At 40.7% G+C, this 22063-nt stretch overlaps 2 protein-coding genes across 3 annotated transcripts in view; both read left to right on the top strand.

Annotated features, from left to right (window-relative positions):
- Window positions 1-382: 382 nt before the first annotated feature.
- clic5a (chloride intracellular channel 5a) lies at window positions 383-13267 on the top strand. Of its 2 annotated transcripts, XM_072464719.1 has the most exons (7): window positions 383-654; window positions 1080-1402; window positions 9007-9116; window positions 10466-10591; window positions 10672-10778; window positions 11786-11952; window positions 12097-13267. In XM_072464719.1, the coding sequence occupies exons 1-7, from the start codon at window positions 441-443 to the stop codon at window positions 12259-12261; spliced, it is 1212 nt and encodes a 403-aa protein (XP_072320820.1). In that variant the 5' UTR covers window positions 383-440; the 3' UTR covers window positions 12262-13267. The 2 variants fall into 2 exon arrangements, with proteins under 2 accessions (XP_072320820.1, XP_072320899.1); XM_072464798.1 differs by lacking the exons at window positions 383-654; window positions 1080-1402 and adding an exon at window positions 7639-7819.
- A 1117-nt stretch (window positions 13268-14384) lies between these two features.
- The window catches only part of mgat5 (alpha-1,6-mannosylglycoprotein 6-beta-N-acetylglucosaminyltransferase), a 100767-nt gene continuing 93088 nt past the window's right edge, over window positions 14385-22063 (top strand). The window contains exon 1 of the mRNA XM_072464919.1: window positions 14385-14483. The gene's annotated coding sequence lies outside the window, so the exon portion shown is untranslated. The remainder of the gene's footprint in view (window positions 14484-22063) is intronic.

Consider the following 22063-nt stretch of genomic DNA (forward strand, 5'->3'; position numbering starts at 1 on the left):
CTACCACTACCACTACTTCATAAATAATACAACCACTACCACTATGACAACCTGATCCGGCAGCAGTACAAAGAGCATACTAATAATAAGGCTTTTACTGATTCCTCTCCACTAACTCCTTATGTTATTGCTGTATTGTTTTTTGTATTTAGAATTGACTCTAATAAACAGACTATAATGTTGAATATAAACTTAACTTATCAATCAATAACAAAAGTGGTAGGCCTTGCACTCTAGCCCTGCCCTTGCACTCTGCCCATATCTTTTAAAACTGCGTTCTCCTTTAAGAATCCTTCTCTATCTCTTTGGAACGACTGATCCCTGTCCAAAGTCCTCCCGAGAGTTCTCTTTGATAAGGTAGGTACTGCTGCCACTGTTATCACTCCACCTACGCAACAACACCTTCACCGTCTTCACCTCGATCTCACCTTTTTCCAAAGATGGCCAATGTGTACGAGACCCCGGACGACATGACCGCAGCGGAGGGGACGTATGATGTCCATCTGACGCCTAGTTCTGCTGTCTATGAAGCAGTCTATGAAGCAGTCTATGACGAGCCGCACGATATGGACATACAGTATGAGAACACCGGGCATCGCATTGACATGATACCGGACCCCCCATCACTACCCCCGCCCCAGGTGCCAGAAACAGGTAGGTAGAGCAGACGAAGCTGTTATTAAACTGTTATTACGAATACCTGTACTTTGAGTAATAGAAGTCCAAAGTTCTAAAAAATCGACTTGACGTAATGAATGAAATGTTTTATTATGTATTTGCATTAGATTAATTAAAGACGGACGATGTAATTTTTCTGGGGAGTGGTCCACCATCTGCTTGTATCCATGGAGATTCACAGTACGGCATTGAACTTATATCTTCCATGTCTTCAATTACAGGTGGTTTATTGTTGAAAAAATATGCATTTTTATGATGAGCAAGGACGCCTCGCCACAGATCTGACCTGTAGATAGGTGCTTTTAATGCTGTATTTCTTGTGTCGTGAGGAGTGTCGTCTTGTATTGGGAAGCCATTTAAAAATGTCAAGTGAGAAAAAAACCTTCCTTTTCTGCTCTTAGACAAAAGAAGGGACAGTGCATCCTCCTCCTCTTCTTCATCGTCATCGTCATCCTCCTCGTCCAAGTCAGAAGGAGGGCAAGATGTGAAAGATTTGGGGATAGAGGAATGGACCGAGGAGGAGGAGGCGCAGCTAGAGAGTCAGGCAGCAACCACGGAGCTGTCCTGGGACAACAAGGGCGGTGATGAGCAGAACACAGGGGAAATGTCCCGGAAATTTTCAACCTCCTCATCCTCCTCATCCTCCTCAGCGGCTTCGGAGAAGATGCAAGAGAGCAAACCAGAGCCAGAACAAAACGAGTTGGGAATCGTGCTCTACTCAAAGGTAGGATAAATTTAACCATGCAGGTGAGATAGAGAGGAACAGTGCAACAAAACACTTTTAAATTGACATATGACGCACGCATGTAAATGGGTATAATATATGTCATAGATCATGACATATATCTCACAATGATCATTTTACATTATAAGATAAGATAAGATAAGATAAGATAAGATAAGATAATCCTTTATTGTCCCACATGGGGAAATTTCATTGGTGCAACGCAGGTAGATACAGAGGTAGATCCAGAAGAACAGATCACTTATAGGAAGTCTGAAAAACACTTTCAGTAGAAGATCTCCTATAAATAAAAACTCCCATAGACAAATAAATAAATACATAAATACCATTGCACGTGATCACGACAGTAATTGCACATGAATATGTGCCACGACAGCACATAGACTGCACATGAATTTCACAGTAATTGCACATGAATTGCACATGAATTCCAACAGCAATTGCACATATGACAGAATTGCACATGGTTAGGTCAGTATTGCGAGTGTTCAGTACTAACAGTGTTTGTTATAAAGTCTGACAGCAGCAGAAGGAAAGACCTGCGGAACCTTTCCTTCACACATTGAGGGTGAATCAGTCTCTCACTGAAGCTGCTCTCCAGAGTGGACAGAGTGTCCTGCAGGGGGTGACACTCATGGTCCAGCATAGATGTGAATCTAGCCAGGACCCTTCTGTCCCCCACCGGACGGAGCTGGACTTCTTGATGACTCTGTCCAGCTTTTTCCTCTCCCTCTCTGTGAAGCTGCTGCTCCAGCAGGCCACACCGTACAGGAGGGCTGATGCCACCACAGAGTCGTAGAAGGTCTTCAGGAGTGGCCCTGTCACTCCAAAAGACCTGAGTCCCCTCAGGAGGTAGAGCCGACTCTGGCTCTTCCTGTACAGTGCGTCTGTGTTATGAGTCCAGTCCAGTTTGTGGTTCAGATGAACACCCAGGTACTAGTATGAGTCCACTCTCTCAATGTTCCGTCCCTGGATGTTCACTGGTGAGGGGGCAGTGGAGTGGCGTCTGCGGAAGTCCACCACCATCTCCTTGGTCTTCCCCGCGTTGATGAGGAGGTGGTTCCGCTGACACCAGTCCACAAAGTCCTGCGCCAGTCCTCTGATGACTCCTCGTCATCGTCGTCCGTGATGAGTCCGATGATGGCAGAGTCGTCAGAGAACTTCTGCAGGACACAGCTGTCCGTGTCATGTCTGAAGTCTGCAGTGTAGAGGGTGAAGAGAAAGGGCACGAGGACAGTGCCCTGGGGCGCCCCCACACTGCAGGTCCGAGTGTCAGACACACAGTTCCGGGCTCTCACAAACTGGGGTCGGTCTGTGAGACGGCACACCAGCCGTCTCCAGCTTGTCCCTCAGGAGCAGCGGCTGGATGGTGTTGAAGGCGCTGGAAAGATCGAAGAACAGAATCCTCACAGAGCTGCCAGGCTTTTCCAGGTGAGAGAGCTGCAGCGGGTCCATGGCTGAGCTCACGGTGGAGCGGAGGTGGTCCAGGACCAGCCGCTCCAGTGTCTTCATCAGGTGGGACGTGAGAGCCACTGGCCTGAAGCTGTTGAGGTCTTTGGGGCGCGGTGTCTTAGGCACAGGTACCAGACAGGAGGTCTTCCAGACCTGTGGTACCACCCTCAGCTTCAGGCTCATGTTGAAGACATGCTCCATAACTCCACACAGTTCATCTGCGCAGGACTTAAGGAGCCTGGGGCTGATGCCGTCAGGTCCAGCTGCCTTCCTCACTTTAATCCTCTTCAGCTCACTCCTCACCTGTGCTGCTGTGACAGTCAGTGGTTGGCAGGGGGACCGTGTGCTGGGGGGATGGGTGAGTCCAGGCGAAGTGGGGAGCTGATGGAAGTTGGGACAGATCGTTCCTGGGTATGATGTCACTATCAGGCGTATGATGTCACTATGACACGTATGATGTCACTGTATGACACGTATGATGTCACTATGACACGTATGATGTCACTATGAGAAGTATGATGTCACTATGACACGTATGATGTCACTGTATGACACGTATGATGTCACTATGACACGTATGATGTCACTATGAGGCATATGATGTCACTATGACACGTATGATGTCACTATGACACGTATGATGTCACTGTATGACACGTATGATGTCACTATGACACGTATGTCACTATATGACACGTATGATGTCACTATGACACGTATGATGTCACTGTATGACACGTATGATGTCACTATGACGCGCATGATGTCACTATGACACGTATGATGTCACTGTGACACGTATGATGTCACTATGACGCGTATGATGTTACTATAACGCATATGATGTCACTATGACGCGTATGATGTCACTATGACACGTATGATGTCACTATGACGCGCATGATGTCACTGTATGAGGCGCATGATGTCACTATGACACGTATGATGTCACTGTGACACGCATGATGTCACTATGACACGCATGATGTCACTATGACACGCATGATGTCACTATGACACGTATGATGTCACTATGACGCGCATGATGTCACTGTATGAGGCGCATGATGTCACTATGACACGTATGATGTCACCGTGACACGCATGATGTCACCGTGACACGCATGATGTCACCGTGACACGCATGATGTCACTATGCCACGCATGATGTCACCGTGACACGTATGATGTCACTATGACACGTATGATGTCACTATGACACGCATGATGTCACGTCACTATGACACGTATGATGTCACTATGACACGTTTGATGTCACTGTGACACGTATGATGTCACTATGACGCGTAGTACACTTATGACAAGGAAACGCTGGTTTGATATGACTAAACGCGTATTTAAGTTAATTTGACATCCCCTTTAATATGATCAACCAGGGCTGTCAAACACATAACGGCTTGATTTTATATATACTATCTATCTATACTTCTGTTCCGGGGTGTTTCCCTCTATGGTCTTTAATTATTCCCTACATTCTGATAATTTTCATATCTAGGGTATCACAGTGCAGAACATGTAAGGCACTGCCAGTTGTGGGTAACACATTAACTCGCCATAAATGTGACGCAATGTTTTAGTTTTCAACCAACGGCACTCATCCCTGAGAACAAATGCACAAATAATTAACTACTTCTGCTCTGTTTTGAATTTAAATTAGGTTTCATTAGTATTACCATGAACAATCAATATAATAATCCAAAACAAAAACCTTATTAAACATCCTAAACTCTGGAGGATTAAAGAAGGATTAAAAAGGTTAGTTTAAACAGAACAAATATACCAGGCCAAAACCTGGACTAGGACTAATCTGGGAAATTATAATTAAACCAGGTCTAAACCAAACCAAGACTTAAGCAGGTCTGAAGTCGATCTAAACTTGGTCTAAACCAGGACTACACCAGCACTGAATAGGACGCCCTGGATAAATCCTATGTACCATCAGCTGTACTTGTACTACAGTTTGGGAACTCCTGATCTATTTTTGTCCAGCCCTCACAAGTGGGAGGGTTGGGTAGTTATGTTTTGTCTAAATGTAATCAGGCATCTTAGTCAATGCAGGGATAGTTCCTTTTGCGTGTTCATGTTATTGAGCACCATGTGAATGTACTCACTTCCACCATGTTAGCCATCGAAGCTAATCTTATTGCTTACAGTGTCACATTTGAATCCACAATAGAATCCAAGGTCCAGAAGTTATAAAATGAGGTAATAAATTTCACAGATTGGCAGTGATTCCATGTGAGGGAAAGAGCATACAAGGGATTGAGTGGAAGTGGTGGTAGTGTTTTTTATTTGTACCACCTTTTATTATACACTTAAGTTACAATAATGGAAACCAAGCAAAGTTATTGCTAACAAGTAGTTTGGGGTATATGCAATGCAAAACTTCACTACCTTTAACACTTTAATGTTTAAATTGTTGATTCAGTTGAAAATGTCCCCTCTCACAAATTATGTGTTTTGACATAATTTGGGACGGGACATTGAGAGAGTGGACTCATACAAGTACCTGGGTGTTCATCTGAACCACAAACTGGACTGGACTCATAACACAGACGCACTGTACAGGAAGAGCCAGTCGGCTCTACCTCCTGAGGGGACTCAGGTCTTTTGGAGTGACAGGGCCACTCCTGAAGACCTTATACGACTCTGTGGTGGCATCAGCCCTCCTGTATGGTGTGGCCTGCTGGAGCAGCAGCATCACAGAGAGGGAGAGGAGGAGGCTGGACAGAGTCATCAAGAAGTCCAGCTCCGTCCTGGGCTGTGCTCTGGACTCGGTGCAGGAGGTGGGGGACAGGAGGGTCCTGGCTAGATTCACATCTATGCTGGACCATGAGTCTCACCCCCTGCAGGACACTCTCTCCGCTCTGGAGAGCAGCTTCAGTGAGAGACTGATCCACCCTCGATGTGTGAAGGAAAGGTTCCGTAGGTCTTTCCTTCTGCTGCTGTCAGACTTTATAACAAAAACTGTTAGTACTGAACACTCGCAATACTGACCTAACCTAATACTGATGTGCAATTCTGTCATATGTGCAATTACTGTGAAATTCATGTGCAGTCTATGTGCTGTCGTGGCACATATTCATGTGCAATTGCTGTCGTGATCACATGCAATGGTATTTATGTATTTATTTATTTGTCTATGGGAGTTTTTATTTGTAGGAGATCTTCTACTGAGGGTGTTTTTCAGACTTCCTGTGGGTGATCTGTTCTTCTGTATCTACCTCTGTATCTACCTGCGTTGCACCAATGAAATTTCCCCATGTGGGACAATAAAGGAATATCTTATCTTATCTTATTAAATGAACGTTGCTAAATCATGAATTCCATTACAATGACCTCATACTTCTTTAACAGCTATTATGCTGTTGTAAATCTGCTTTAGTGAGAGTAAAAATATTTGTAATTAGGCATGTGATGTAGGCCTGGTTTTGGGGAATAAAAAATAGATTCAAATAAGGGAATTTCAATATATATTCTAAGTTCCCTTTATTGAGATTCTTCATAAATCAATTGTAGTATCAAAAGTCCATAGTACAATGTTCTATAGGTGTCAGAGAAGTACATATATTTGTAGAGTTATACAAATCAATACCACGTAGAATGACATACTTCAACATTTTCGTTAATCAAAAACTTTACTTTTTCTAATTCCTGAATGGACGCGGGATGTTTTTTGTTCCCAGTTTCAAAATAAATCTAAACAACGTCCCAAACAGGAGTGGAAAGTAACTGATTACAAATACTCAAGTTACTGGAATTGAGTAGATTTTTGAGGGGGAATTGTACTTTTTAAAAATAGATTTATAAATGTGTACTAATACTTGTAATTGAGTATAATTTTAGCTGTGTAATAGTAAAGTTTCATTTAAAATCACTATAAGTAATCGTAGCACAGCTTAAATCGCAGTTGTGACAATGTACAACCGTCTCACGTTTGTTTCTGCTCCTTTGTTTGTTTCTGCACCTGAAAACACCCAAAACATCGCTGCATTGTCCGTTCTGATTGGCCAGAGATAAATATAATATATATACAGATTTCCGTTTAAAACACCTTTTTCTACTCTAAATTGTTTAATCAAGCACAAAAGCCTGATCTAAAATTATACTTAACCCAGGTTGAAACGTAACCAGTAATTTGTACTTCTTACTTTTACAGATTTTGTCCCAGTACTTTGCACTTGTAATTGAGTACATTTTAGTCATGTAATTACACTTTTACTTCAGTATAAATATCCAGTACTCTTTCCACCACTTGTCACAAAACATATTGATTTGAGAGTTTGATAGTTTGACAGCGGCCAGTTTCCCTCCCAGCAAAATATTTCTTAGATTTAATTTCATTACAATGTTTTTAGTTCTTACTTGAAATGTCTTGGTTTTTCAGACAGGATAATAATCATTGACAATAAATACTAAGTAGCTACATTTTCCTGGTCTTCTCATATGCATCATGAAGACTTAAACTTCACATGACACTCTTTGCTCCAGATGACTCAAGATGATTCAAAGTCATCTGGTTCCATTCTACCGTCTGGAACACCCCTTCACCGCTCCCCCTCTCTCCTCCCTTCCCTATCTCCTCTCTCTCCTCTCTCTCTCTCTCTCTCTCCCCCTCCTTTCTCTCTCCAATGTCCCTCTCTCTTCACCTCTCCTCCCTCACCCTGTCCCTCTCCCCTCTCTCTACCTCTCTCTCCTCTTGGGGGTTATTTTTAAACAGTCACGCCCCGGTCCAGTACAAGTTGCACCCCTGTCACACTTCACGCTCACAAACTTAGTGGCTTGGTACTGTCCCGTACTAAACTATGGAGCCAACCGGACTGGACCTGGTTCGGACTTTCTTGTAGATTCACTGAAGGATTTTGCTTTTAAACAATGACGGATACTGGCGACAAGGATCCTGATATTGAACTATTTGTGAAGGTGGGATTTTACTCTTCGATACATTTTGAAATACAAATGTCTGTTAATTGTGTGCACTTCTACTGTACTTCCCGTTGAAATGCTCTATTACAAAAGTGCTATTACCGTTATGTTGTCATTGTTTTGATTGGTTTCCCCTTTAAGATGCATGCCTTGTTGTTGTTGCCGATTTTCCATGTGTTAACCTGACACCCACGTGCGCACTCAATCTCTCCTTTTCTCTTTCCTAATCAATAAATAATGTTCAATGTATTCATATTGACAGCCCATCATTTGAATCACCTCATGCTACAGTAACACGTAATATCATTGCATCAAATATGTGAACAAATCTGACCTTATTCAAATTGAACCTATATTGCAATAAATATTGATCATAAAATGAGTATGCAAATTATGATGCAAGTCTATAATATCAGCGTATATAATGTGATTTTGTGCACTGACAATTTCAAACAAAGAACCAGCAAATATCAGAATGTGCAGTGAAGCAGCTAATGGAAGTGTTGTGGATTATTCATGTCGGACCTGGGATCTCATTACAGTCTCCTGTTGCAACTTCGTACGCACACAAACAATGCAATTCTACATAATTTAATGTTATTATAATATTTGAAGTTTTTCATCAGTAGTACCACCTTGGTGGAAGTGATCGTTTTTGTAGGATTGGAAATAGTTATTGGTGGTATTGTTAGTGATTTGCATACACAGACCAGCATGTCTACACAAAATAGGGTGTATGTGTTGTAAAACTAGTAGTGAAAGTAGAAGTGGAAGGAACATGTGTTGTAGGGACAGACAGACAAACAAGTCATGCATTTTCCTTTCAAAAAAGTATAAAGTAGTATAAATAAGGTGTTTGGTTTTGTTTTTTTTAAAGTATGGGACCAGTTTCTATTATGCTTATTATTATATTATTAGTAGTTCCAATAATAGTAGTGATAGTTGCAGTAGTAGTAATAACAACATTTTTTTATAAGAGTTTTTATTTTCATAAGAGGTTTTTTTTTTAAGTTATCTGATTCTTTATTATTATACTTCTGTGCCTAATCTGTTTGTTTACCTAATCTGTGTTGCAACACTGGAATTTCCCCATTGTGGTACAAATAAAGGTTTACTTATCTTATATTTGCAGGGTAATGCATTTAACATCGCGTATGTCTGTTTTTGTTGTTGTTTTTACACAGGCAGGAAGTGATGGAGAGAGCATCGGAAACTGCCCGTTCTCCCAGCGTCTGTTCATGGTCCTGTGGCTGAAAGGGGTCGTGTTCAACGTCACCACGGTCGACCTGAAAAGGTGACGAAGCCCTCATAGAGTTACAGTGTGCACACAGGAGAGGGCAGCAGCACTTATGAGCTTGTGTTACCTTTAGGCATGAAGTGGTGTTGAGGTCAAACGTTGCTGTGATTTAACCAGGTTGTACAAGACTTAGGCTATTAACAGGATAATACAGGTCAAAAGCCATAAGACAGAGTACTCATTATATTTATACATGGATACAGTAATTCAAAGAGGGTACCAATATTTAATGGAAAGCTTTGGAATAAGGTATAGACTATCAGTGAAAACTACATACATTTCTTAGATAATTATATTTTAGTAGTCAAAAGAGGCCAACAAACGATAAAATAACTACCTTCAAAATGTAAAGAATAGTGACTCAAGTTAGATGTTACATACAGATAGGTAAGTAAGTAAAACTTATTTATTATAACTTTATTTATAGACCATCTTTCACAGATAAAAATCACAATGTGCTTTATAGCGTGCAATAAAAGACAAGAAAAAAAGTACAATAAAGAATAGAGACATAAAAACATTGGTCAATAAAAGTGTCTTAAAGTGCTTTTTAAAAGTTTCAACAGAATCTGCCACATGGAGGGCCATGGTTAGGGCCATAATTTGGGGGCAACAGTCTGAACGGACCGGTCCCGCTGGGTTTTAAAGCGGGTCTTTGGGACCATCAAGAGGCTCTGACCTGAGGACTAGAGGGCACGGCTAGAAGTGTAAGATCTACTGGGAGCCTAGAGCTATATATGTTACAGGAATTTGAAAGCAATACAACATTGAACAGGAAGCCAATGCAGTGAAGATAAAATTGGAGTGATGTGTGTTTGATTGTTCGATCCTGTTAAAAACCTTGCAGCAGCGTTTTGTACTAATTTAGTTTCGACGTTTAAGTGAGGATTTGTTAAAACATTAAAAAAAGAAAAATTACAAAAGCTGAGATGGAATAAAAGAATGGACAAAGATCTCATCATCAATATTTTATCAAATTGACCTAAGTTTAGAAATGTTCTTCAAATGGTAAAAAAAAGAGTTTTTGACCATATGTTGTCTACAGTGATTTATGATACTTGATTGTACAGAAGACAGTTTTTCCATTTTTATCCAACTATTTTAAAAGAATAATACAATTGTACGTCATCACCATACAGACGGTATGATACATTCTTAAAACAATTTACAATTCGACCCAATAGGAAATATGCACATCAGAAAAAGAAGTGGCCCTAGAATGGACCCTTACAGAAGAGAGATGTAGAAATGTAGTGCACATCTAGGGCAACTCACTCTCTGGGTTGCAAGTTTAAATCACTTTCTGTATCACACCACAAACAATAATTGCTTTTTCTTGCCAACAGAAAACCAGCAGACCTCCACAACCTGGCCCCCGGCACACACCCGCCGTTCCTCACCTTTCAGGGCGAGGTCCTCACTGATGTCAACAAGATCGAGGAGTATCTGGAGACCATGCTGGCTCCACCAAAGTACAACTCAAATCCAAAATACTACGGTGGGAAATACATTATATAAAAGGGTATTGCTGATTGCATGTGTTTTTTTTCAGGTATCCAAGACTGGCAGCAAGAAACCGTGAATCCAACACAGCAGGGAACGATATCTTTGCAAAATTCTCAGCATACGTCAAAAATACTCGGACAGATAAACACAAAGGTAAAGTAATCTATAGTAGCAGAAGTAGTAGTACAGTGGAAATTGTAGTATTAGAAATTAAGGCAGGACAATATGGTCTACATTTCTATCACGATATAAAAGAGAAGATTTGTCACAATGATACAATTGATGATGTACCTAAGGCTGCCTGACTTTTATAATATGTGTACAACTTTGTTCAGGGCTAATTAAGTTTAAGTTCTAAGTTCTGCTTCCTGTCCTCACGCCTCATTTCTTTCATTATTATTCACTGTCACTTAGTCACTGTAGCGCCCCCACAGTCTGTTTTAAGTCGCTCTAGGGAGGCTTTAACGGCAGGAAATAGCCACAATCTGTCTGTGTCTTGTCACATGTGAAATGTAATGAGTGATATGATGTGGTCCAACCCCAGTAGCAGTAATAATTGCAGCAGAAACAGCAATAACAGCTGTATTTTTATTAGTTAATGTAATTGTTGTGAAGATGCGCTTGCAATATTAGGGACATGAGTGATCACAAATAGTGGCAGTGATAAAAGCAATTCACGTAATAGTATTTTCTACTTCAGCAACACATTTTTTAGTTTAATTCTATTAGAATGGTCAGTGTGGAATCAAACTTATTCAATAACAGGGGTATTGCTGAAAAAAACCCAAAACCTTGGAATTCATACAGTGAGTGGACTCGGCCCTCCACGGATCAGATTTATGGAGATTGATATGTTTAATGACACACAATAACATCTCAAGCAGGTGGCAGACAATATAATTCACCTTCAGCTTATGTAATGCTTTGTTACTCAGATTTCAGTGTTGTCAACAATCACAAAATTAAAATCAACAACAACAACAACAACAACAACAACAAATATATTACAAAGAGACCTATATGTTTATAAAGTACACTTTGCAATATATTCATTTGAATCTGTTTTCTTTCAAATAGATGTGAAAATAATGGCTTGATACTTGTGATTTGTTCACTTTGTAACATGTCTGACTGAAACGCATTCATATTTTCCTGTTAAGCTTTGGAGAAAAGTCTAAACAAGGCGCTGGCTAAGCTGGACGAGTATCTGATCAGTCCCCTTCCCGAGGAAGACAACCGTGGTCATGAATCCAATCGCAAATTCTTGGATGGAGACGAGCTCACTTTGGCGGACTGCAACCTTCTCCCAAAACTCCATGTTTTCAAGGTAAAACTACGACTTTTTTTTGCAGTGTTATATTTGTGATCAATCATAAACATAACATTAAATCAGATTAGTCCTTACAGTATTTACAGTGGTAACGTTAACGTTTTGGTTAATCATAGTTTTTTTTTTACTTTCTTTTTCTAGGTCGTGGCAAAGAAGTATAGAAATTACAACATCCCTTGTGAGTTTGGAGGGGTGCTGCGTTACCTTAGCAACGCGAACAGCCGAGACGAGTTCACCAACACGTGTCCCGCGGATGCAGAGATAGAGATGGCCTACATGGACGTGGCCAAGAGGCTGGGCAAGTGAGAATCAAATGAAGTAAACATACAGAATAATGCAGTATATTCTAAACTACTACTTAACCATAACAAGTACAGACTGACTATAAAGATCACAAATGGAACATTTCATTTATTTTCGAAGGTTTCCCTTGAGTTATGGCAGGTTCTTTTGTGCACCATTTCAAATTTGTTTTGGGTGAATTTGTGACTCTAAATTACCTTCATTTATTTGATTAGATAATCAAAAAATGCCATACAGTTAACATAAATCTGACCTTTTTTATAACTAGTGTCATGATGATAACATTTCAAGGGCATGATTGAATTTTTTTAAGTAAATAAAAAACTTTTCAGCAAGGGTCCAAATAGTAGTTTACATACTAGTTTTCATACTACTTTTAGTATTGATTAGTATCTGGGTATAATTTTTGGACAACCCATTGGTAACATTTCATATTTCTGTGTTTGAGCTTTGTCCAACTTTATATTCAGTCTTTTGTCTTCTGTTTAGCCTCGCACAACCCTAAACAAGCATATTTTCAAAACTGGTGTAATTGTCTTGTTCGTGTGATATATTGGTTGTATTCTGAATTGCAGAGCTGCAGTTGTTGAATATATCCGGCTAAGCCAAAGTAATTAATCTTATATTGGAGACTTCACAGTTATTTTTTTTTTGTGTCTAAATCTTGTTGCATTGTTTTATAATCTTTGCTGCAATAATCTGATTTCCTGTGAATATGAAATGTTTATTTAATTATGCTTTGAACAAATGTTGTAATAAGCTGTATGGGGAAATAACCTGCACTTTCTAATGTATTAGCTGATTTGATTCAAGGGTGACTTCTATGTCTATAAATTATATATGTTTAAATGTAACATGGATGTAAAAAGGTAACTCTTGAATTATAGAAAGGTACCTAGCTGACATCATAGCATTGTGCAAAACATGCTTTTCAAAATCTGCAATGATAGAACCACGAAACTATTGTGTATGTGATGATTATTTGCATAAAAAATCTATTTTCTCACAATCCATTGTCTTTTTATTCACAAAATATTGAGTAAATGTAGGGCTACTTGAGTTTACTTCGCCTCACTGTGTCATTGATGCTGTGTTCCAGTTCATAATGAGTGGTGAATTATTCCCAGTTAATTTATTGGTCACTGTCAGGCTGAAGTCACAGAACTATCTCAGAGCAGAATACAGTATGATACAATGAGAAATAAACACACATTATTGAGATGGTCAAAGTGTGGAATAAGTAAAATAGAATCTATGAATGAACGTTGAACGTTTTTTCAACAAATGCATTTACTGAACTGCATTTACAAACTATTGCCAGCAGAGGGGGCAAATGCTATATATTTTACAAGGTGAACCCTGGAGGGAACCAGCAGGAACTTGTAGTTAGGGAGCGTCTCACATTCTGTGTGTTTTTAATTGTTTTTATGCTTTTGTTTTTTTAGGATTTTGGCCCGTATTGTCTTCTTTAAATATTTTTTTCGATACACAGATTTTATTCCCTCAAATAAGAACACAGATGATGTCTTATTAGGCCTACTTTTGCATATAATTGTTTAAGTTACAATTACTGTTACATCCCAATTATTTTCTTCTACTTCTTCTGTCTTGTTTATTTTTTATGTACATTATTGTGTATTGTACGTGCTGTCCCCCCCTCTCTGTAAACACCCTCCCCCCTTTTTGTATATGTTGTATATAAAAGGTATTATTATTATTATTATTAAGTGGTTCTGTGATGGCATGGTGTGATCCTAGTGTTTTAGCACAGTTTGTTTAGTTTAAAAAGATAAACACAAATGTAAGATAATGTCTAAAATAATGCTGAACAAAAAATAAGACTGCCTGAATGGCTGAACAGGGTGTTTTATTCCAGTTTTATTTTAATTCTCATACCTAAATTATCTTAGCTATTTTTTTGACAGCTAAATATATACAATTTACTGAAACAGTCTAAGGACAGAATGTGTGACGTTTGGTAAAGGAAATTGCAGATGTCCTTGGACTACAGAGTGTTGTTCGTTTTGACGTGAGTCGGTGACATGCTGACGGTCCCCGCGCGCCTGCTGTGGAGTGGGCTGTGCGTGAAACACACTCGCGCTCTCTCCGCCTGCAACAACCTCATCGCCCCGGGTCCGCATTTCCCCGTCTCCTTCCTCGGATATTTCCAAGTATTTACCACGGCTTTCCCGAATCCTTTCAGTCGACTTCACACCGGAGGCTCGGTAAGTCATAACATTACGTTTGGAAGTCGTTGAATGCGTTTTTGTGCGCGCTATTGTCAGCGCTAAAGGAACAGACGCAGCGTAGACTGGACTTGTCATTGCGGCGGTAGCGCTTGTGTGCCGTTTTGTTGTCATGTGGATATAGCGGCTGAAAATGGCAAATCCTGCTGTCTCACGCCTCAGAAAAACGGTAACAGAGTCTACAGACAAGATTGGTGTGGGTGTAACGCGGCTAGCTGTGTAGAACATAGAACACAGCGCTGAAAAGCTAATGTTAGTGCTAGCTGCTTTTTACAACCTTTTGGGGACCGTAATCAAACGCAGCCGAGGGCGCAGAGTCCCCCAGTTATTACACAGTAGCCACGGCTATTTTATGGTAGGTTTGGGAGAAATACCAGTCAAATCTTGTGTTTATGGAATCGAAATGATCTTGGCATTTGGCACCATCACCGCGATCGAATTTGAGAACAAGTTGCCGTGGTGAATCCTCTATTGATTGTTGGCAATTGCTCGGAAATGTCCTTAACCTGTTCATAACATTGAAAACAAATCCTCTGCGTCTGAGATTGTTTGGTTGAAATTGATATTAAACCGCCAAGTTGGTGTTTAAGGTCAGGTAAAGTAAGGTTAGTGGCTTATCCTGTTGAATTAGAGGCAAAATGAAGAAGACTTTAATGCCTTTTAATTGATTAGCTAACTTGGCTAACTGACATCAGATCTTAAATGCTGAGGCTTTATGTCATTACAACGACAAATTAAGCAACAATAGTGAGTTTCCAAGGAAGAAATGTCACCAAGCATGTAAAACAACTTTCTAGCCTCAAAAGTTGTATTTGTGTTTCTCAAAAAGTGTCATATGTGGCAAACTATGTAGCATATACATGTAGATTAAAGAAAAAACATTCCTGCAAGTATTTTTCCAGTTAAAGGATTTTGCCTTTATCAAAAATATAAAGTATTTGTCATAATCTCTTATAATATAAAATACCAAACGCTGATCTCGCTCACATGTATTAGAGTTGTTTTAATTTCCACATTGATTTATCATATTTTCTGAGGTTTATTTCAAGTTTCTTCATTGAAATCCCATTATATTCCACTTCGCTTTTGCCTCCCTTTGCCCCCATTCCAAAATTTAAGATCTATCTTTACAAACTTTTAAAGGGTCTATACAGTACGAACAAAGTGTGGTACTTCAGTCATGCGTTTTGGCGTGATAAAGCATCCAACATCTTCAAAGTCCATGTCGCGTCGGAGCATGTTTTAATCACTAGATACATTTTCTCAGTACGTGGGACGTAACCTTTGTCATTGTCGGTTTAAAGCGGCGCACTGTGACCTGAAACTTAATGCATACATCTCAGATCTAATCACATGCCATCGCTCCTCATGCTCGTAGGTCGCAGGCTTACTGTGTGAGCTAGTGTCGAGTGTACAGGCTGACGGCCCATCTAGAGGTGATGCACTGATGCCCCCCTCGCTCGTATAAAGAGCTCTTTCAGGAGATTTTTTCCTAGAGCCCTCCGTCTTATAAGTCGTGGGTTAAAGGAGATTTCCTGGCATGCTTTACTGGCAAGACATCGCGTGAAGCCAAAGTGGGGCTGAATGCTTGTGTTACTTCAGGGGTGAGTTTGAGCAGGAAACTTGTACAGTACCAAAATGTACTTGAGTTAGATGAAGGTGTACTTTAGTCTGTCACAATAATTACTGTATTGAATTATCCATCATTTTCTTTGCATTTGTGGGGATATTTTTGTTGAATGGTAACAAATAGTCGAATAAGTAACTTCTATGACTAATTATAGGTACTAACTAAGTACTGAAGTGTTTAATCTGCTATTTTTTATGAAGTTTTTTTTAACAATATTGTAAATTTTGACTGATTGTCCCGCTTTATGTTTTTTGCATCAGAGGCATAAAGTAGTTTCAATATACTATCGTTTATCGTGCCGTTTTTCTGTAGTAATATATCGCACCTCGAAATTTGTTATCGTGACAGGCCTTGTTTTGATCATTGCTTCACTTTATTGCTTGCCATTTTGTGCATTTTACTACAACATTTTTAGCGTAGCTTCAAGAGTTGAAGGCAAAATGCATTACATTACAGTTAATATGACAATGGCCACTACAAATGTTTTAAATTGTGAAGTTATGGTTTACGTTTGTTGTCACTGAAGGGAAAATTGTCCTCTGTTGTCGACTAGTCCTTCCATGCTGCAAACTTGTAAGAGCTCAAATAATCGCATATAGTCAATTTATTTCCTCCTAGCTCGAGATTTGGAGATGGGTCTTTGCTCTGTGACGCCCAACTCCTCCTGACGGGTTTCCCCAGCGGCATTGAAGTATAGGTCAAATGCTGAGTTTGAATTTCCCTACAATGACAATAGATCATACTTGACCTTTGAACAAAATTGCTGTACTTTTATATTGCAAATCCAACCAAGCAAAGTGACTATTTGAGTATTTGTTGGTTGCCAAAACTGAAATCTTCCCCGATTTGGTTGATTGGTCAGTTTTACTATGAAGGTCTTGTTGTGATGATGGAAGTCCTTGAATAAATATAACTGCTTAAATGTAGTTTTCTGTTGTGTAAGCTTGTGGATGTTTGGCATGCAGCAGTGTGGAACATTTGGCCTTTCTCTATTAAAGGACTCTTGTTTTCTCTCAAACCACACACACCTCGCTGCTATCCGTGCGGTGGATTTGATTACCAATCGCTAAGCCAAAAATTGCAGCCTTTCCCACAGCCAGTGATCTCTAATGTGATGTGATTGCGACTGTTATTTAATGCCAGCCTCAGAGATTTAGTAGAATTTGAGTTTTAAAACAACCTCAGCCAGGGCAGTTTAGGCAGCTTTCTGTTGGCATTGCCACCTCGTTAATCTTTCTCATTCCAACGCGGAGAATTAGTGCAATTGGAAGCATACTTCTGGAGATTTGTTTTGCTAAAGAAGGTTATGAACTTTTGCTTGTACTTAATGGCGTTTTGAACTTGTTAGAAAGTTAGACTGACTCACAGTATAACACAGTATAACACAGTATAGCATTAAACCTGTCTATATTGCACTTATTCAGACTAAGGTGTTTTTATTGTTCTTCATGGAAATGGCTACTTTTAACTGTGGAACAATTCAATCTTCTCCATGGAGACAAGCAGGTGGTGGGCCCTCTTCCCGAAAAGTGGGTTTGGCATCTTTAAAGTTGAAAGTTCTTGATCAGGATTATGTTTCTGGGAAGAAATGTGATCAGTTTGCTTTGTCTGTTTCCACCCTTATTTTGCTTTAGTCCAGGGCTGGAAGTAGGGTTGGCCAATTATGGGAGAAAAAAAAGAAAAAGAATCACATTTTGTTTCCCTTCCTTATCGATCTTGCATTTCGATTGTATGTAGTCTTTTCAAATACAAAATAAAAAATGGCGTTGAGTAACCATTTCATTTATACAAACCATACAATCTTTCAATCTGTACCATTTAACAGACAAAATAATCACATTTCTTCCTCCAAAGTCTGACCCTCTAGTCCTCTTGCCATCTATAGAGAGCTCTCACCGACGTCACAAAACCACGTGATACGCATACGTTGCCGCCCCCTTGTCATAAGTTGCCGCCCCTTGGCCGTCACTTGTTGCGTTCCTTTGCACTGATAGAGCGCGGAAAGTGATCTCAAACGTACATTATGGAGCCCCCAGAGCTTTCAGAGGCCACAAACTCCTTGGATGAGCTACACAGAGGTCAATATTTAGAAAAGCTGCGATCAATCAACTCAGATATGTTATGCCTAAATCACGACTCTTCCAGATATCTCCAAGCCCACTGGGCCCATGGTTCACAAATCACAATTTTGATCAAACGCTCTATGGCTGAATAAAACTGAAGTTATTCTACAGCGTTTATGCTCCGGAGCTCCAGCGCAGGCAGGCGGTGCGTGAGGCTGCATGCCCGGGGTTCGGTCACCTACACCGGGCTGAACAGCTGTCAGCTCCCTGTGCCGCGAGCCGCTCCGTCCGCGCGTGAGTGAGTGACAACCGATAAAACTTCAGATTAACTTCAGATCTACTTTGAGCCTGAATAAAACTGTTGAGTTAATTCTACAGCGTGCGCAGAACAGATATATCTATAGATCTCTCTCTCTCTCTCTCTCTCTCTCTATATCTCTATATCTCTATCTCTCTATCTCTCTATCTCTCTATCTCTCTATCTCTCTATCTCTCTATCTCTCTATCTCTCTATCTCTCTATCTCTCTATCTCTCTATCTCTCTATATCTCTATATCTATATATCTATATATCTATATATCTATATATCTATATATATAATCTTTGTGTCTTCTGTGACGAAAGCCATTGCTGCTGTTTCATACCTAAAAGTCACAGATATTGCTGGTAACAACCATGTGGGATTTGTAATGGGTAAAGCCAAGTTATCCCCTCGTCCAGAGCATACTGTGCCACGACTGGAGCTGTGTGCAGCAGTTCTTGCTGTTGAGTTAGCAGACTTAGTTTCAGCTGAACTGAACCTTACATTTGACGCAGTGAGCTTCTACTCAGACAGCAAAGTAGTCCTGGGTTACATTTGTAACGAATCTAGACGTTTTTACGTATATGTCAGCAACCGTGTTCAGCGTATTCGCAAGTCGTCCCATCCGAACCAATGGTTTTATGTGCCCACAGATCAGAATCATGCAGACCATGGTACACGATCTGTCTCTGCAAGCCATCTGGAACACACAAACTGGCTCACGGGACCAAGGTTTTTGTTGTCTTCCGAAACTCGACACAGAAACGACTCCTACACTCTGGTTGAGCCCAATTCAGACCCTGACATCAGACCTCAAGTGTCTACATTAAGCACTACAACGTCTATCAATCTATTTGGTTCCCAAAGATTTGCCAAGTTTTCGACTTGGAAGACTGTGATTCGTGCAATCAGTCGCCTTATTCACATCTGCAACTGCTTTAGTTCAACCGTGCCAAGGACAAGCATCTGTCAAGGCTGGCATTACTGTAAAGCAATGATCACTGTTGAAGAAAAAGCAGCAGCTTCAAGAGTCATCATACAAACAGTGCAGAAAGAAATAGAATGCAGGAATTTCCTTGTCTTTGTGAATGCAAACAGTCCTCTCATCTACTTATCAGAGAGTACCACAAACAGGTCCACCATCAAGGCCGTCTTATCACTGAAGGAGCAATACGCGCTGCTGGATTTTGGATAGTAGGTGGAAAGAAAAAGGTGAGCAGTATCATTCACCAATGCACAACCTGCAGGCATCTCAGAGCGCCTGTCGGTGTCCAGAAAAAGGCCAATCTTCCTGCAGATTGTCTTTCTATGGACCCACCTTTTACAAATGTTGGACTTGATGTCTTCGGCCCCTGGAGCGTGTCCTTGTGGCGTGTCCTTGTGGCTTTTGACAGAGCAAAAGATGGGCTGTAATCTTTACGTGCATGAGCGTACGAGCAGTTCATATTTAAGTTATTGAGTCTCTGGATACGTCATCCTTTATCAATGCACTACGTCAGTTTATCGCTGTTCGTGGCCCTGTCAAACACATTCGTTCAGACCGCGGCACTAATTTTGTTGGTGCAAGTAAGGAGTTGAAGATTCCCTCAAACATTGATGGCACAATATTAAAGACTTTCCTGACAAACCAAGAATGCTGTTGGACCTTCAACCCTCCACACGCCTCTCATTTTGGAGGATCATGGGAGCGTATGATTGGTATTGCAAGAAGGATTCTCGACTCAATGTTTCTTCAGCTGAAAGACAAACTCACGCATGAAGTTCTAGTAACCTTTATGGCAGAAGTTGGAGCTATAATTAATGCCAGACCGCTTGTTCCTGTCACAACGGACCCGATGGATTCGTTCATACTCACCCCAGCTGCTCTTCTCACACAAAAAATGAACTGTGTACCTGCTCCCCAAGGTAACTTTGATGCTTCAGACTGTCAAGACATTACACATGAATCAATGCTATTACTTAACAGTCAGAGAACATAATTCAACTTAGAATATTAAAAGACACAGAAACGTCAGTCTTTTGTGTGGCTTGCAAGGGAGAGGAAGGCTTAGCCGAGTCAAGATGTTGTAAGCAACCTGAACGACTTTCCAAAATCACTCTCAGCGTTCCTCCCTCTTACAAGTCATTTTATTAAAATCACACATAAAAAGGAGGCGGGTGACATTTCTCATTGGTCAGCTTCACATCAAGGCACTTGTCTTTTTCCGTAGAGATAAAGCCTGCAAGGGGGGGTGCAACTCCCCCCCTGGGGCAACATTCTTTGGCCCATCTTTATGATACCTTCACAAATGCAGTTTTTCACACACCCGTTCTTCTCTTAGACTAATGATGCAGATAAAATATCACTATTATGCAGATAAAATACATCACAGAAATATAATCATATATTCACATTTTATCACACAGACTTATTCAAATGTCAATGGAGGCAAGTCCAGCATCTTTCCAATATTTTTTTGGGATAGATGGCGCAAACAGTTTCTTCGCATGAAGAAACTGTTTGCGGTAGTTAGGTCATGTGACACTATCAGGAAGTTTCAGTAAGTACATTTTATTTCATTTTACAACAACAGAGTCTGTGATCGTGGGGAGAGCGGAAGATCATTCCAGAGTCTTGGCGCAACAGCCTGGAAGGATCAGTCTCCTCTGGTCCGAAAACGAGTGCGAGACACCAACAACAGTTTCTGATCCAAAGACCTCAGTGAGCGAGGGGGAGTGTACGGTTTGATCAGATCGCTGATGTACAAAGGGACCTGACCATGCAAAGCTCTAAAAGTCAGAACTAGAATTTTAAACTGTATCCGGTAGGAGACCGGCAGCCAGTGAAGGGCTTTGAGAATGGGTGAAATGTGGGCCCTTCTATTTGTGCGAGTCAAGATCCTCGCTGAAGAGTTCTGGACCAGCTGCAGACAAGAGAGTTCCTTCTTGTTTGTTCATTGGCTGTTTGTATGTAGCATCAAACACAGTCTGTAACCTAACTGGTTGGTTTAGCAATGGTGGGACTTGTTTGTAATTTGCTTCTCTATGTGACTTCATTGGCTTTACAGGGCCGTAGAACTAGCAAAAACCCTCCTGATTGGATCATCAAAAGCTAATACTTCCTGTTGTTGTTGTTTTATGGCGGTTGGCATCCGAGTGTTGCACTACCGCCAGACTTTATTCCTTAGACTGTTGTTGCTGTTGTTATTGTTTTATGGCAGTCGACATCCGAGTGTCTCATTACCGCAAGACTTTATTCCCTAGACTTTGTCGTAGTCCTAAAAGTTCCTCTTCCAGTGCCCTGACTTCCAGTGCTTTGACAAAGCCCAAGAGGTCATGAGATGCCTTTGTTATTGACGGGAGATGGCGGAGGAGAGTGGATCGGTGGTCGAAGACGTTCTGGACGGCGTGGAGGAGCAGCCTTTTCTGGCTGCACGTGCCCGGAAACGTAAAAAGTCCCTTAGCTCGTCCGAGGGTTCTGGGAATGAGCAGCAGGATGAGGCTGAAGCTATTGATATCCGGGGTGAGAGCAGAGGCTGTAAGGTGATCATAAAGCTTGCACAGGATAGTGCATCCTTTAAGGAGT

This window comes from Eucyclogobius newberryi, unplaced genomic scaffold (assembly GCF_026437365.1).
Source record: "Eucyclogobius newberryi isolate DKJ021-1_F unplaced genomic scaffold, fEucNew1.0.hap1 SCAF_1, whole genome shotgun sequence".
Lineage (NCBI taxonomy): Eukaryota > Metazoa > Chordata > Actinopteri > Gobiiformes > Gobiidae > Eucyclogobius > Eucyclogobius newberryi.